This window comes from Thalassophryne amazonica, chromosome 11, assembly GCF_902500255.1.
Source record: "Thalassophryne amazonica chromosome 11, fThaAma1.1, whole genome shotgun sequence".
NCBI classification, from domain to species: Eukaryota; Metazoa; Chordata; class Actinopteri; order Batrachoidiformes; family Batrachoididae; genus Thalassophryne; species Thalassophryne amazonica.
This window is the reverse complement of record NC_047113.1, coordinates 62,666,397-62,683,644: the sequence shown is the minus strand read 5'-3', so window position 1 is coordinate 62,683,644 and position 17,248 is coordinate 62,666,397. Positions and strand designations below refer to the sequence as shown.

General features: G+C 39.7%; 1 protein-coding gene across 1 annotated transcript; it reads left to right on the top strand.

The window, feature by feature from the left end:
- Positions 1–373: 373 nt before the first annotated feature.
- LOC117520071 lies at positions 374–8,850 on the top strand. Its single transcript, XM_034181374.1, has 6 exons — positions 374–457; positions 549–881; positions 1,245–1,580; positions 8,282–8,398; positions 8,518–8,573; positions 8,677–8,850. The coding sequence occupies exons 1-6, from the start codon at positions 403–405 to the stop codon at positions 8,821–8,823; spliced, it is 1,044 nt and encodes a 347-aa protein (XP_034037265.1). The 5' UTR covers positions 374–402; the 3' UTR covers positions 8,824–8,850.
- Positions 8,851–17,248: the final 8,398 nt, after the last annotated feature.

Below are 17,248 nucleotides of genomic sequence, written 5' to 3'. Positions count from 1 at the left end.
ACGTGTCTGTGATGTATAACTGCCAAATATAAATGGACATAAATTACTTTGTTACTAATTAGCTAAGTAGTCTAATACTACTGATGTTGGCAAGTATGTAAAGTACAATAAGTATATGTTAAGGGCTTAGGGTACTTTCAGGTCTAACAAAGGTCACTGTATTAAAACTGACTTAAACTACTATGGGTTTTTCTCTCAGAACAAAAATCTTGCTGCTGCTGCTGGTATCGAAGTGTTTTGGTTGGTAGTAATTAACCATTTCCACTGTGGTACAACAGTGAATCATCAACATAAAGGATAACCAATCAGATTATTGAGAACTAGTTCCCTCCCATTTAGTGTGATGCACATATTAAGATGAATCATCTGTTACACTCTGAATTACCTGCAAAACACAAGAGGATGAACTCAGAAATGCTCCTCAGATTTTCTGTACTGCTCATGGTTGGAGTTGTGCGTAAGTATTTCAGCAAATATCTTTACATCAAAAAGGTTCATGTGAATCCTTCAGGGTTATTAATTAGGTTTATGTTTTGTTTCTTTTTCAGAATGTTCAGATGATCAGATGTTTGAGAGAAAAACTGTCAGTGTTGGAGAAAATGTGACTCTAACGTGTAACATCATAACAAAGATCACCTTAAATTCCTTGTTTTGGATCAGGCTTGTTTCTGGAAATGTGCCTGAAGTTGTAGGTGCAACATTTTCATTTGAACACGAGGGGCATGATAATAAGATGCCTCACATTACAGCCAAAGTAAAGAATGAATTATTTATTCTGAAGATTACTGAAGCAAATCACAGTGATACTGGGCTTTACTATTGTACAGTTGTACAACAACTTGACATGAAGTTCATGAAAGGAATACTTCTGAAAGTCAAAGGTAAATACAACAGTCACAAGCAACAATTTTAAAATCCTGATAAATTATAATCATATAACTAATTCAGTATATGGTCTGACCTGGACCTTTAGTTGAACTATCACATTGTTTTACCAGAACATCATGTTGATTAATTCATTATTTCTTGATTATTATCACCTTGTTTGAGCTGTAAACCTACAGCTGCAATAGAAAAAATATACTGCATTAAATGTTTGATTTCATGTTATTTTCTGTTTGAAATTTGTATTTGTACATTACAGATTTAGTTTAGTTTTAAACCACATTTACACAGAAGCACTCGGGTGGTTCATACTTTTGTACAGTACTTTATTTACAGTATGTATACATCTTTTCCCCCAGGACCTGAACCTAATGTCACTTCTGTAATTCAAGTCTTTGCACCTGATCGTGCCCATCCAGGAGACCCTGTGACTCTCCAGTGCTCGGTTCTCTTTGGCACCAAACCCAAAACGTGTCCGGGTGAAGACAGCGTGTACTGGTACAGAGCTGCATCTGATCAGTCTCAACTCCATGTGGTTTATACTGACGGGAAAAATGATGGAAAATGTGAGAAGAGCCCCACAAGTCAAAAATGTATCTACAACTTCAGGGCCTCTGATGATGGGACTTATTATTGTGCCGTGGCCACATGCGGGCATATATTTTTTGGAAATGGGACAAAACTGGACATTGAAGGTTGGTGCATTATATTCTTAGAGTGGAGGAAGTGAACATCTATTTTGAACCAAAATATCACTGTATGTGGTGAAAATGTAATAATTATAACAGCAGATGGAAATGCACAGCAAAATCACTGTTGTTATAAATGTTAGTCACGTCGGTAAAAACGCTTTTATGAATAAGAGTACTTTTTTGTTCTGTCAGATAATCATTTTCCTTGTAATTATTACAATAGCCTATAATAATAAACTCAGTATTGATTGAGCTGTCTATGTAATGTTGCCCATAACCTGACTATTGTGATACTGTGATAAATGTTACAATAGTGGTTGTGTTTCCATTGGAGTTTTGACCACTGTTGCATTAATTATGAGGAACGTGATTGTTTTCTAACTGGGAATCTATAAACAGACACTTTGATTCTCAGAAATAGGAATTTATGGCCATTATGACAGGGATTAACAGGGATCGCAGCACTCCATGTTCAAAATCAAATTCTGAGTATGATCATCAGTTTTTAAACATTTTTTAGCCTTGCGCCTATTTTTAGATCTTGTTGGTTTTAACTTTTCCCTCATAACAAAAACAGTTTTAAATGGGTTGGTATTTAGTTTCATTGTTACAATCATTTCAGATTAAACAGCTATACAATGTAAATCTCCGGGGCAAGCTAAAATTCTCACAGAATTATGCATTTTGTTCCCATTGAAGCTAAAATATCATTAGACATGTCGAGAAGCATGGACCGGATCCCTGTGAGAGCACACTTATACATTATCACCTCAGTAAATGCAAAGAAAAAATGAGAATGACTGATTAGAAAGGCAGCTCTTTACCTTAGCATTCCTCGTTCATGGCACCCTCGGCACCCTCTCCGTCCACTGAGTCCGTACATGTTGATGAGCAGCTCGTTCTTGTTGCTTACTAGTTAAGCCATGAAGCATATTTACAAAGTAGTGGTCAAATATTCATATAATTATGACCATACAGATGATTCATTTGAATTTGATCATATTTTTGGGGCGGGGAGCAGAAGGGCAGCACAGTGGCTTAGTTTTTAGCACTGTTGCCTCACAACAAGAAGGCCATGGGATTGATTCCCACCTGTGGCCTTTTTGTGTGGAGTCTGTGCATGTTCTCCCTGTGTTTGTGTGGGTTCCCTCCAAGTGCTCCGGTTTCCTCCCAAATCCAAAGACATGCAGATTAGGTGGACTGGAAACTTTAAATTGTCCATAAGTTTGTGTGCGGGTGTGAATGTGTTTGTCTGTCTATTTGTGGCCCTGTGACAGATGGCATCCTGTCCAGGATGTATCCCGTTTCATGGAGCAGCCCCCCCCGGACCCTTCCCTTAATTGGAGTAAGAGGTGGAAGATGAGTGAGTGTGAGGATATGGTCTATAATATATATATTGGTCTGTAATAATTTTTCATCATTTTGTAAAACCTAAATATAGAGGTGCGCAAGAACTAAATGCTACTTCAACAAAAAGAAAAGAAAAGGATTTTTTCTTTTTTTACAAGTTTTGGGGATCCTGTGACTTATACTCTTGTGCGATTTATATACCAATGAATCACACATTCACTAATAATAACAATAAAAATACTAACACTTTATATTGAGCTTTCCCAGGAATTTCAATTTTAATTTCAATTTATTTTCATTTATATAGCACCAAATCACAACAAAGGTTCCTCAAGACACTTCACACAAGTAAGGTCTCACCTTACCAACCCCTAGAGCAAGCACACAGGTGACAGTGGTAAGGAAAAACTCCCTCTGATGATTTGATACAACACCTGTGCCTTACATGTTTGGCACAGACTCTTTGTGATTAAGTAATACCACAATATAAATTTCTGTGTCATCTTAGGATATGTCCAAAACTGAACTACTTTGTTCTTGTTCTATAAACAACCCCTCCATGCAAACTCCACATGGAAAGGACCAGGTGGGTAGTAGGGGTGTGGAAAAAAATAATAAAAATTCACGTCAGAATCGCAATTCTTATCCTTAACTATTTAAAATCAAGCCAAATTTTTAAAAATGGACGTTAAAAATAATGTTGTCTCCGTGTCAGTCAGTTTTTCCTCAATGCCGGAAATGTGGAGTTGCTCTTGTGCATCCCTCTAGGGTTCCATACAAGAGTTGGCGGTACGTTAGCAAATTAGCCTGGCTCGTCATTAGCATGGAAGAGCAGCAAATGCAAGAAGTTCAACCAGCTCAGCCAACGACAAAAGCAAGGGTTTGAGTGAATCTACAATGTCCAGAGTAAGAGCTTGATGTGACCAACTCTATATGCAAGCTGTGCAAAATGAAGGTCAAACGTTTTGGAAACACAACAAATGATAGAGTGCATTTAGTACGTCATCACCCAGAGTTTACAGAAGCAAAGCAGCTGCAGTGGAAAACACTAACAGCCATGCAGCGCACACTACATCACATTAACAAACTTCCAGCCAATTCCAAATGTGCTAAAAAAAATAATAAATTAATAACACCATTGTTTGTTTCACTTCAAAAGACCTGCACCCCTACAGCACTGGGTTTATTTCTCTTTCCTTTGTATTAAGGTAGCTTTTAGGTTGTTGTTGTTGTTGTTGTCCTTTTGGCCGCTCCCGTCATTGTTTGGGGTTGCCACATATACTCAACAAAAATATAAACGCAACACTTTTGGTTTTGCTCCCATTTTGTATGAGATGAACTCAAAGATCTAAAACTTTTTCCACATACACAATATCACCATTTCCCTCAAATATTGTTCACAAACCAGTCTAAATCTGTGATAGTGAGCACTTCTCCTTTGCTGAGATAATCCATCCCACCTCACACGTGTGCCATATCAAGATGCTGATTAGACACCATGATTAGTGCACAGGTGTGCCTTAGACTGCCCATAATAAAAGGCCACTCTGAAAGGTGCAGTTTTGTTTTATTGGGGGGGGATACCAGTCAGTATCTGGTGTGACCACCATTTGCCTCATGCAGTGCAACACATCTCCTTCGCATCATCCGTGAAGAGAACACCTCGCCAACGTGCCAAACGGCAGCGAATGTGAGCATTTGCCCACTCAAATCGGTTACGACGACGAACTGAAGTCAGGTTGAGACCCCGATGAGGACGACGAGCATGCAGATGAGCTTCCCTGAGACGGTTTCTGACAGTTTGTGCAGAAATTCTTTGGTTATGCAAACCGATTGTTCCAGCAGCTGTCCGAGTGGCTGGTCTCAGACGATCTTGGAGGTGAACATGCTGGATGTGGAGGTCCTGGGCTGGTGTGGTTACACGTGGTCTGCAGTTGTGAGGCTGGTTGGATGTACTGCCAAATTCTCTGAAACGCCTTTGGAGACGGCTTATGGTAGAGAAATGAACATTCAATACATGAGCAACAGCTCTGGTTGACATTCCTGCTGTCAGCATGCCAATTGCACGCTCCCTCAAATCTTGCGACATCTGTGGCATTGTGCTGTGTGATAAAACTGCATCTTTCAGAGTGGCCTTTTATTGTGGGCAGTCTAAGGCACACTTGTGCACTAATCATGGTGTCTAATCAGCATCTTGATATGGCACACCTGTGAGGTGGGATGGATTATCTCAGCAAAGGAGAAGTGCTCACTATCACAGATTTAGACTGGTTTGTGAACAATATTTGAGAGAAATGGTGATATTGTGTATGTGGAAAAAGTTTTAGATCTTTGAGTTCATCTCATACAAAATGGGAGAAAAACCAAAAGTGTTGCATTTATATTTTTGTTGAGTGTATTTAGGATGTATAAAATAAAGGGGGAAAGTATGTATTATACATCAATAATTACAGTAGTCTCTGTGATACTAACTGGCAACAATATTGCTTGCAGCTGTTAGTCAGTATATTCTGCTTTAAATAAATCTGAAAAAACACCAAATTCAAATGGTTCATCTGTACCTTCAAAATTATCTTTATATTCAACTGTGCCTTTGTAACTAGACTTTGCTACTTCATTGGTTGAGAAGAAGAACATTCAAACTAAGTGCTGGACTGATTTAAAATCTTTTAAGTCCTGAGTGAAAGGTTGAACCCAAAAATATCTGAAAATAGGCCAAACGTTCAAAAATGTTGACACTTCCCTGCAGCACCTGCAGCTTCGGTTAGATCTTGTACATATTTTCATTTGAGTCAAGTGAAATACTGATGGCCCCTTCACACAACACGAAGTTTGAGGAATGAGGCCGAAACTGGCTGAAAAAGGCAGAAAAAAAGCTTATAAGTGGTTGCCTGCTCCCTACTTTCGTGCTAGCCGGGCAAATGGCCCTGCATTTTCTAACTGGCCTGCGAGTGGTGTTGGATGTTTGTGGGTGGCACCTGGATCATGACCTGTAACATGATTGTCTTACATTCAAAATTCTACTCATAACACCTCATAATGACAATGTAAAAAAAAAAAATGTTTTGTTTTGTTTTTTTCATTTTTGCAAATTTATAAAAAAAAAAAATACAAAAGACAAGAAATCACATGTACGCAGCGGTGGGCAGAGTTCAGCTAATCTGATAACAGATAATTATCAAAGCTAATGTTTTTGCTAGCAGATTAGCTTTTCAAATAAGTTTTAAAACCGTCATCGGACCAGTTATCTTCCACTAAATTTAGTTCCAATAACTTTAAGACGGATAACATTTTTTTGCTTGTAAAGTGGGCAAAGTTTAACGGTCAAAAACATTTGTAAACCCTAAAATCAAACATTTTAGTCCGTCTGTTGCGTGTTTGTAGCAGACTGGCTGCCTGTCACTTGCTGATGACATCATCATTAAGCACAAAACGTGATTGGCCGGTCGACGCAGGGAGCATTGTGGGTAGTGTAGTTCAGGTTCACTTTGGACGTGAGTCGTCCACTCGAAACAAAAACAAAACAGACTAATTTTAACATTATTTTATTGTATTTGTTTGTGGCTGTACTTTAATCGCCAAGACTCGGGGGGCACAGCTGTGTACAGAGGAACATTTCTTCACGTTTAGACACTTTTGGACTTTTTTAAAAAGGACGCTTTATGTGGATTATTTATTCAGATGAATCCCACTGAAACTAACAGGTAAGAATTTATATTTACTACATGTATTTTACATGTATTTAATGTATTTACAATCAATGCATTAATGGACGAATTTCGGTTGTTTAAGCCGCAGGGTTGAAAGTGTGTGAAAAAAGCAGCAGCTTTTTAGTTTGTAAATGACGGTGTAACTAATACATCTAGCCACTCTACCATAAAGGCCTGATTGGTGGATTGCTGCAAAGATGGTTGTCCTTCTGGAAGGTTCTCCTCTCTCCACAGAGGAACACTGGAGCTCTGACAGAGTGACCATCAGGTTCTTGGCTAAGGCCCTTCTCCCCTGATCACTCAGTTTAGGTGGGCAGCCAGCTCTCAGATGAGTCCTGGTGGATCTGAACCTCTTCCATTTACAGATGATGGAAGCCACTGTGCTCATTGGGACCTTCAAAGCAGCAGTCTACAGATAATTCCTTTGACTTGTCCTCTGACATACACTGTCAACTGTGGGACCTTATATGTAGATATGTGTGTGTCTTTCCAAATCATGTCCACTCAACTGAATTTACCCCAGGTGGACTCCAATTAAGCTGTCAAAACATTTTAAGGATGATCAGTGGAAACAGGATGCACCTGAGCTCAATTTTGAGCTTCATGGCAAAGGCTGTGAATATTTATGGGTGATTCTTAGACTACGGGCACTTATTATGTCCTTTGATCATATTGTATGAAAAACAGAAAAAAGGGGAAATTTCACACTTTTATAGTTATCTTTACAATGAAAGTGTGTTAAGAAATTTGTTCTAGTAGTCTATGATGACTTTTTCACCTTTTTTCAGCATCATTATATGCAAATATTGCCGTTTTGTGCTTGTCCCACACCCAGACTTTTGATCTTCAATGATAAAAATGAATGGTAAAGAAACGGTTTTTCTAATGTTTTAAAATATCTCTGAATAAAATATCAGTAAAATAATCAAAACATAATTGGGGTATTCAATGTCATACAACTGTTGTGATTTTTTTTAAACAAAATGTAGTTGTCCCACACTATTGCCGTAATTTCCACCACAACACTGTAATGTCCCTAAACAGTTTGTTTGGGTAGTTTCTATGGAGATAAACAGTGACATCAGAGCACATGTATATAGCGCCAAATCACAACAAACAGTTGCCACAAGGCACTTTATATTGTAAGGCAATGGTGTGGTGGAAATTACATTTACAAGGCCAATAGTGCCAGTAGTTAAAGAATCACCCTTATGTACATGTGATTTCTTAGGGTTTTTTAAAATAAATTTGCAAAACTCTCAACTATCTTTTTTCACAGTGTCATTATAGGGTATTGTGTGTAGAATTGTGAGGAAAAAATTAATTTCATCCTTTTTGGAATAAGGCTGTAACATAAGAAAATGTGGAAAAAGTGAAGTGCTGTGAAGTTTCCAGATGCACTGTAAATAGCATAAAAAAGACATCGACAAACGGTTAAGGACAACAACACATTTAAATTGGGGGGAAGAATCATTAAATTCTAACGCTCTAACCAAAAGGTGGATCAGAACCAGTATAGTTCTGAGGCATAAAATTGAGGATCTGAGGTATTTAGGATGCCTGAAATGCACTGACTGCCATTGTGGTTTCTTAAAATGTTACACAATCTTAACTTGTTTCTTTCTTTCTCTCATGTTTCAACAGATTCACAAGAGACCACAAAGGTTTTGTATCTGCTGGTTGCTGCTTTGGCTACAAGTGTGACTGTTATAATCATCCTAATTTCTAAAATCAGCAAAAAAAGGTGTCATTTAGGGAATGGTGAGTACTCGCACTGGTTCATTTTAAGCAGGATGAGATGAAAGTAAAAATAAATTCACATCAGTGCTGAAGTCCACAAGACATCATTTGAAAGTGTGATTTTCTTTTTCAACACTTAGTTGCCATTTCCCAGCAAACGCAGCTCCCAGCAACCAACGGCGATCGTCAGAGTCAGGTAAAAAAAAAAAAAAAAATTTTATATAGCTGAGAATGTTAACAGTCTTCACATGCACAGTCGAAGTGCTGACATCTCTCTTTATTTTTTCATACTTCCTCAGAGAAGTGATGCGTTGCTGGTTTACGCTGCACCAGCCTTCAACAAGAGAAAAGACTGCAAACCTGGACAAAGACAAAGGAATGAAAGATCTGCTGAGGTAGCTGTGACCTATTCTGGTGTCAGAGGGTTGGTTCAGAATAATAAATAAAATAGTGCATTTGCTTTTTTAAGTGGGATTTTTTTTGGGGGGGGGGGGGGGGGGGAGCATTGGAAGTTGCAGTTCGGTTTGAGGTTGCTGTGTCCTGGTAATTCAGGAGACCCTGGGGTGACAGAATATTTTCAGTATAGTGCGTATTTTCTTTCATGAGCATATCAGGAGAAACTCAATACAGATATAAATTTGTCAGTTTGCAAGTTATTTCCTCCGACAAGATAATTTGCTTGTTAAAAAGGAAGATATGAACAGATTTTAATGATATTTTGTGGAGTTGTTTTGATGTGTTAAGGAAAAGGTGATGATGGACCTTTTATATTTTTATATTGTCTGCCTTTGATTTCAGTATTATTTTTACTTTCCAGGAACGACATGCAGAGTTATACAGTTGTTTTTTCATGAATGTATTTGAAATACGTATTGTTATCTTGCGTTTGATGGATGATGTTCACCAGACTGCAGCAGACGGGTGGTTATTTTTAGAAATGTGGAGTGGGACCGGTCATCTACATGGGTGGTTGCCATCCAGGACCCAAGGCGTTTCCATGGTGTTGTGGATACAGTGAAGCACAGCACAAGTGCATACTCCTACACTTGGCTTGATGGAGCCATTTTTTAAATCCTTTTTCATTTATTTCTAAATGCTTTGATGTTTAATATTTTCAAAATATTTCAGATACATTGTGAGGTCTTAATAAAAAAGTGAACAATTACTTTTGTTTCATTGTTACAACATTACACCTGCACAGTCACATAAAAAGTCACAGACACATTGATACCTGTAACATATTTGATACAGTTTGGGGTATTTGGGTTGTTCATTGTATGTCGGGCAGTCGTATTGAGTCGAAAAAAGCTGCAGTTCTTATTTGTTTTAGGAAGTTATGATCATCCTGTGGAACCAGCTCCCAATTCAGATCAGGGAGACAGACACCCTCTCTACTTTTAAGATTAGGCTTAAAACTTTCCTTTTTGCTAAAGCTTATAGTTAGGGCTGGATCAGGTGACCCTGAACCATCCCTTAGTTATGCTGCTATAGACGTAGACTGCTGGGGGGTTCCCATGATGTACTGAGTGTTTCTTTCTCTTTTTGCTCTGTATGCACCACTCTGCATTTAATCATTAGTGATTGATCTCTGCTCCCCTCCACAGCATGTCTTTTTCCTGGTTCTCTCCCTCAGCCCCAACCAGTCTCAGCAGAAGACTGCCCCTCCCTGAGCCTGGTTCTGCTGGAGGTTTCTTCCTGTTAAAAGGGAGTTTTTCCTTCCCACTGTCGCCAAGTGCTTGCTCACAGGGGGTCGTTTTGACCGTTGGGGTTTTACATAATTATTGTATGGCCTTGCCTTGCAATGTAGGGCGCCTTGGGGCAACTGTTTGTTGTGATTTGGCGCTATATAAAAAAATTGATTGATTGATTGATATCAAATCCACCCAAGTACTTCAGTATTTATCATGCTGGAACTGTGTCATTCATTTTGGTACAATTGCAATTTAGGTATGTCTAACTCCGAGCAATCTTCTCTCACCCCGCACTACAAAGAGTCTGATGGTATCTTGCTCCTCTTCATTCTTGTTGCTTTTCTTGATGGAAAATTCAAGGCAACATAGTTGATTCCCTCTTCTTCACCAACCTGGCATTGATAAATGGGAATCATTATAGGTTAGCGCTCCAAAATAAGCACTGCTCTTCCTTGGAGCAGCAACATTCCAGTTCAACTTTAGGTATAGTGCAACATAATAAAAGATCTTGACACGGCTGCTCTAAAGCCTGTTAGAATGGTCATCAACATGCACTTTAAAATAACTGCTGTTCATACACCCAACAGAAAATATTACATACAGTTATGTCAACAAATATTTGAACATTGACAGTTTTTGCTATTTTGGAGTTGAAAGCGAGTAATCAATATGACCCTGTACTGCAGACTGTGTACAAATATAAACAACCTAAAATGTATCACGTGACCTAATTATTTTCAATGCCATGTCAACTGACTAAATTCTTAAGACAATATTTACCATAGTACTTGTTTGGTCCTCAGCCGACCAGTCAGGTCCAGTGTGGTAAGAAGTGCTCGTTGTTCCTGTAACATCAATAAAGTTTAATTTCAAGAGTGTACGGGTTAAATTTATGAACACAAGCAACAGATCACAGTAGTTAAGAATAGTTAAGTAGTAAAGCAGTACTTAAGTAATCATTAAGAATTACATGTCATCCATGACTGAATCTGTCCTCTGCTATGTTGAATAGTTGAAAGTCACACCAACTTTGGGAACTCGGGTATCAAAATCTAAATCGGCGTTATGGTACACCCAGCTTGTCATCTTGCACAGGAACGCCACTCCTGTTGCAATTTCAAGTTGGAAATCATTATAGAGATCATTTTGATAGCTGTTAACTCTTGCTTGTGTACATAATTTTAACCTGCATGCCTCTATGCATCTCTGAGTAATTCATGTGCACTTAACTTTATATATAGAACAATATTACTTAATGTCCTATCAATAGTATAGTATGTTCATCTGCCATTTTTCACTTTGCTCAGACAACAAACCACTTGAACATGATGTGGGATGTAGGATCTTCCATCGAGCATGTGAAGGCAGCATTATCTCAATTTTAACTCAATATTATGACTTCAGGGATGTGTAGTTTACAAGCTGACAAGTCATAGTTACTATAATTCTGACAGCGTACAAAGGTACGATTTATCTTAAGCTGCAGCCCTAACATGAACACCAAAATCAATGTGGTAACAAACATCTAGCATTAACCTAATCATACATAGAAGACTTTAGTGTGACTGAACCATAACTGTCATTTGGTCCTACTCCAAATAGTTAAACGCTATCATCATGAAATGACCTCTATCATAGATAAAGTGATTTCTTTTAATTGTTTTTCAACCCTAATAAGAGTCATTTTTACGATGATAGTGATGATTTCACACTATGATAGAGTTTGTATTTGGAGTAGGACCAAATGTACTCCAGGCAAGGTAAATTTTTCAAAGTAAAATTTACTCTGTACACGTCAGGTCTGGGGCTATATGCCGGTGCTATGCATTTCTGCATTGATTAATACCATGGAACTGCTTTGGATCATGGGCAGCAACCACCCAGTTGGAGAACAGGTCTCTATGTATTTGTCACAGCCAAATGAAATGCTAGTGTCCTCAACACTGTGGCACCTGTGTACTGGATCATGCTCAGAGGAAAAAGCCACATGTCCATAATGTCTAAACTGGCATTCCTTCCCAATGCAAGCAGTGGCAGATCTTGGTTTCTTTTCTGGGGGGAGGGGGGGTTACTGCTCCCCACACCCCACTAGTCAACACCCCCCCCCCCCCCAGAAAATTTTGAAATTAATGGTGCATTTTCCTGCAGTCTCAGGCAATTCAAGCATGTATTTTTTAAAAAATTGTAACAATCACTATATTTTTATTAACAAGTTGAGATGGATGATACATAAAAAAAGATTGATTCTGTTTCTGACATCAAATGTCACAGTATTGATTTATACTCTGCATAATGGTTAGGTTCTACACTAACAATTCAGTTTTCAATTTCAATTTATTTCAATGTATATCGCACCAAATCACAGCAAAGTTGCCTCAAGGTGCTTCACACAAGTAAGGTCTAACCTTACCAACCTCCAGAGCAAGCACACAGGTGACAGTGGTAAGGAAAAACTCCCTCTGATGATATTGATGAAGAAACCTCAAGCAGACCAGACTCAGAGGGGTGACCCACTGCTTAGGCCATTCTAACAGTTACAAGGTTTTTATAAAGCTTTACAAAGCTGAAGAAACAAAACAGGAAAGCAAAGCAACAACTGGTGCATCAGCTTCAGGCATGGCATCTCACAGTCAGTCCAGCATCCCTTTGTCCACAGACACCAATCCCGTGCAATGCCCTCTGCACCTCAGACAGAGGTGAAATTGAGCCCAAGACATGTTCCGTTACTAATAAAATGAATATAAATGGATAGGAAGCATAGTGCCATATTGTGCCAGTATGCTAGCCATATCAAAGGGAGAATAAGTGCGTCTTAAGTCTGGACGTGAATGCCTCTACATAATCTGACTGTTTTATCTACATAGAGAGCTCATTCCACAAAACAGGTGCACAATAAGAGAAGGCTCTGTGGCCTGCAGGCTTTTTATTCTCCCTAGGGACACAAAGTAGTCCTGCACTGAGAAAGCTATTTGCCTATTGTCCTGTAGTCCACCCCAGCCTTGTGCAGGTCTAAAATTTTGTCCCCGGTGTCCTTAGACAGCTCTTTGGTCTTGGCCATGGTGGACAGGTTGGAGTGTGATTGATTGTGTGAACAGCAGTGTTGCCACAGTTACTTTTAAAAAGTAATCCAATTACTGATTACTCCTTGAAAAAGTAACTTAGTTACTTTACTGATTACTCAATTGTAAAAGTAACTAAGTTAGATTACTAGTTACTTTTTTAGTTACTTTCCCCAGCTGCCGACAACAACCCACATCAACATGACAATGATACCTGTTTTGCCAAAACTCACTTTATAGTCACCCTTTCTTGACTTCAATGAAAACAAATACTTGTTTTATAAAAAGTAAAATAAAGACCTCTTTCTTGACCTCATATTTAACTGTTGACAGCACTGTAACAGTAAAACTTGCAATTTCAAACCTACATTGTTTATAAATGTAACTATTAAATTCTAACATTTTTCTAACATTTAAATTCTCTAAACATTTTACTTGTCGAAATTATTATTATTTGAAGCAGTATTAGTAGTTGTAGTAAAAAACGGCTTCAAAACTGGACCTTTAATCTAGGGGTGTTGTGGGGGGGGCACATCCTTGCCCCACGCCCCCATTCCATCTAGATTCGCCCCTGCTTTGGCGTTTGAGCACAAAGAATGGATAACATTTATTTATGCAGAAAACATGACCAGATTTACAGGTAAGAAAGTTTTATTGCGTTTTCACATCATGTGGTCCTCAGAAAGAGAGTTTAGGTGCATTTGAGTGGAAAATAGTGTTAGTTGTTGACGCGTCGCGGAGGATCAGCTGTTTTTAATGACCAGATACAGAGCGGCTCAGCTCAGAATTCTAAATAAAGGAGGAAAAAAAGTATAAAAATGTCTTTGTAAAGTGCAGTGCAGGTGTGCTGATCACCGCGCTTTAAGAGGTGAGGACGAGTCGAGCAGCTGCAAAAAAAAAACGCGGATGAAAAGCTCACAGCTCACTTAAAGTGGGCAGTTCAGTCGAACCTCGACCTCCTGCCCACAGACCAAGTTTAATGCTGCTATCGACCCACAATGAAAAATAATAGTAACGCACAGTGACATGGAGAAGTAACTTTAATCTGATTACTGATTTGGAAAGATTAACGCGTTAGATTACTCGTTACTAAAAAAAAGTGGTCAGATTACTAAGTAACGCGTTACCGGCATCACTGGTGAACAGGTGTCTTTTATACAGGTAACAAGTTCAAACAGGAGCAATTATTACAGGTAAAGAGTGCAGAATAAGAGGGCTTCTTAAAGATAAATTAACTGGTCTGTGAGAGCCAGAATTCTTGCTGGTTTTTAGGTGATAAAATACTTGTTTCATGAAATAAAATGCAAATTATTCATTTAAAAATCATACAATGTGATTTTATGGATTGTTGTTTTTTCTTCTTCTTCTTCTTTTTAAGATTCTGTCTCTTACAGTTGAATTGTACCAACGACGAAAATTTCAGACCTCTCCATTCTTTGTACGTGGGAAAACTTGCAAAATTGATAGTGGATCTTGGGTGAGCAGGATTCAAACCAAAGTCTACATGATGACAGACTAGCTCCTTATCCATTGACCTCTCTGTTCTGTCCAGGGACCTCCTGAGAATAAACTGAGAGAATAAATTTTACTCCCCAAAATTTACTATGTACCACTCGCTCATCACTCATCAACTACAACCGCTTATGCGGGATCAAGTCGCAGAGGCAACAGCTCCAGTAGGGAACCCCAGACTTCCCTTTCCCTGTGTACCATTAGCTAGAAAATAAAATAATTAAATTTTATTTCAACATAAAAGATGAGTCAATACGCCAGCCTTGTGTTGTAGTTCAGCTAAAGTTGATGGATGGATGGATGGATGGATGGATGGATGGATGGATGGATGGATGGATGGATGGATGGATGGATGGATGGATGGATGGATGGATGGATGGATGGATGGATGGATGGATGGATGGATGGGATTTATTGTCAGTCATTACAAGTGCAACAACAACAAGATTACGTCCACACTCAAATTGCCACAGACAAGATACAGCAATTAATCCACAATTATTACTTGTTTACCGCAATAATGGCACACATCACAATTAAGACAACACATATACGAGGTCTGTCCAAAAAGTATCGGACCTTTTTATTCTTTGCAAAAACCATATGGATTTGAATCACGTGTGATTGCATCAGCCAAGCTTGAACCTTCTTGCGCATGCGTGAGTTTTTTCACGCCTGTCGGTTGCATCATTCGCCTGTGAGCAGGCTTTGTGTGAGCAGTGGTCCACCCCTCTCGTCGGATTTTTATTGCGAATAAATGTCTGAACGATTTGGAGCTTTGCTGCATCAATTTTTTTTTCCAGAAACTGTGAGAGACCTCCAGGTAGACACCGTTCGGAAAATTAATATGGCTTTCAGGGACGATTTTGTGGGGATTACACAGATTAAGGAGTGTTACTGCCGCTTTAAGGATGGCCCACAACTGCTGAGAGCGCGCCGCGTTCCCAGCGCCGATCGACAGGCTCAAACCCCGCTGAATCAACCAGATCATTTCCAACGTGAAGGCTTTGTTGATCCGGGACGTCGTCTGACTTCCACAAAAAAAGGAAGAAGCCATGGACATCAGCACTTTTTTGGCACATTCCACTGTTAAAGGAGTTTTTTCATGAAAAGAAAAGCGGACGGATGCGCCACCGTGCCGTTCATGGCGCGGGACAAAACCACCTCCGTGTTGTTCTCACAGGACGCCTTTGAGATGGCTTTCAGATGGCTGTCGGTGGGTTTTCAGTCGTGTGACTAACCGAGAAATTGTGCGTGAGCTGGACATGCCAGAACATGTCCTGTGAGGCTTCATCACGGCATTGCTTTGCACCATGTGGCTCCACTGCGACGCGCGGAATTCCTCCGCTCCTCTTTCCATGAGAAAAACTCCTGTAACAGTGGAAGGTGCCATTCATTTCTAAACTGGACGCTGTCTTGATCCGGTATGTCATCTGACTAGCACAGGAATTGTGAAAAGACGTGGACATCAGCACTTTTTTGGCACATTGAGACAGACGTGCAGAGGAGTTCCGCGTGTCGCGGTGGAGCCGCATGGCACAAAGCAACGCCGTGATGAAGCCTTACAGGACATGTTGGGGCATGTTCAGCCCTTAATCTGTGTAATCCCCACAAAATCGTCCCTGAAAGCCATATTAATTTTCCGAACGGTGTCCACCTGGAGGTCTCTCACAGTTTCTGGAAAAAAATTGATGCAGCAAAGCTCCAAATAGTTCAGACATTTATTTGCAATAAAAATCCGACGAGAGGGGTGGACCACTGCTCACACAAAGCCTGCTCACAGGCGAATGACGCAACTGACAGGCGTGAAAAAGCTCACGCATGCGCACGAAGGTTCAAGCTTGGCTGATGCAATCACACGTGATTCAAATCCATATGGTTTTTGCAAAGAATAAAAAGGTCAGATACTTTTTGGACAGACCTCATATACTCAACAAAAATATAAACGCAACACTTTTGGTTTTGCTCCCATTTTGTATGAGATGAACTCAAAGATCTAAAACTTTTTCCACATACACAATATCACCATTTCCCTCAAATATTGTTCACAAACCAGTCTAAATCTGTGATAGTGAGCACTTCTCCTTTGCTGAGATAATCCATCCCACCTCACAGGTGTGCCATATCAAGATGCTGATTAGACACCATGATTAGTGCACAGGTGTGCCTTAGACTGCCCACAATAAAAGGCCACTCTGAAAGGTGCAGTTTTGTTTCATGGGGGGGGATACCAGTCAGTATCTGGTGTGACCACCATTTGCCTCATGCAGTGCAACACATCTCCTTCGCATCATCCGTGAAGAGAACACCTCTCCAACGTGCCAAACGCCAACGAATGTGAGCATTTGCCCACTCAAGTCGGTTATGACGACGAACTGGAGTCAGGTCGAGACCCCGATGAGGACGACGAGCATGCAGATGAGCTTCCCTGAGACGGTTTCTGACAGTTTGTGCAGAAATTCTTTGGTTATGCAAACCGATTGTTTCAGCAGCTGTCCGAGTGGCTGGTCTCAGACGATCTTGGAGGTGAACATGCTGGATGTGGAGGTCCTGGGCTGGTGTGGTTACACTTGGTCTGCGGTTGTGAGGCTGGTTGGATGTACTGCCAA

Excerpts from the sequence above, each read along its gene's own strand:
- LOC117520071 (XM_034181374.1), top strand. The coding sequence starts at position 403 with ATGAACTCAGAAATGCTCCTCAGATTTTCTGTACTGCTCATGGTTGGA. Across the intron at positions 1,581-8,281 it reads GACAAAACTGGACATTGAAG|ATTCACAAGAGACCACAAAG; the intron begins GTTGGTGCATTA and ends ATGTTTCAACAG. Across the intron at positions 8,574-8,676 it reads ACGGCGATCGTCAGAGTCAG|AGAAGTGATGCGTTGCTGGT; the intron begins GTAAAAAAAAAA and ends ATACTTCCTCAG.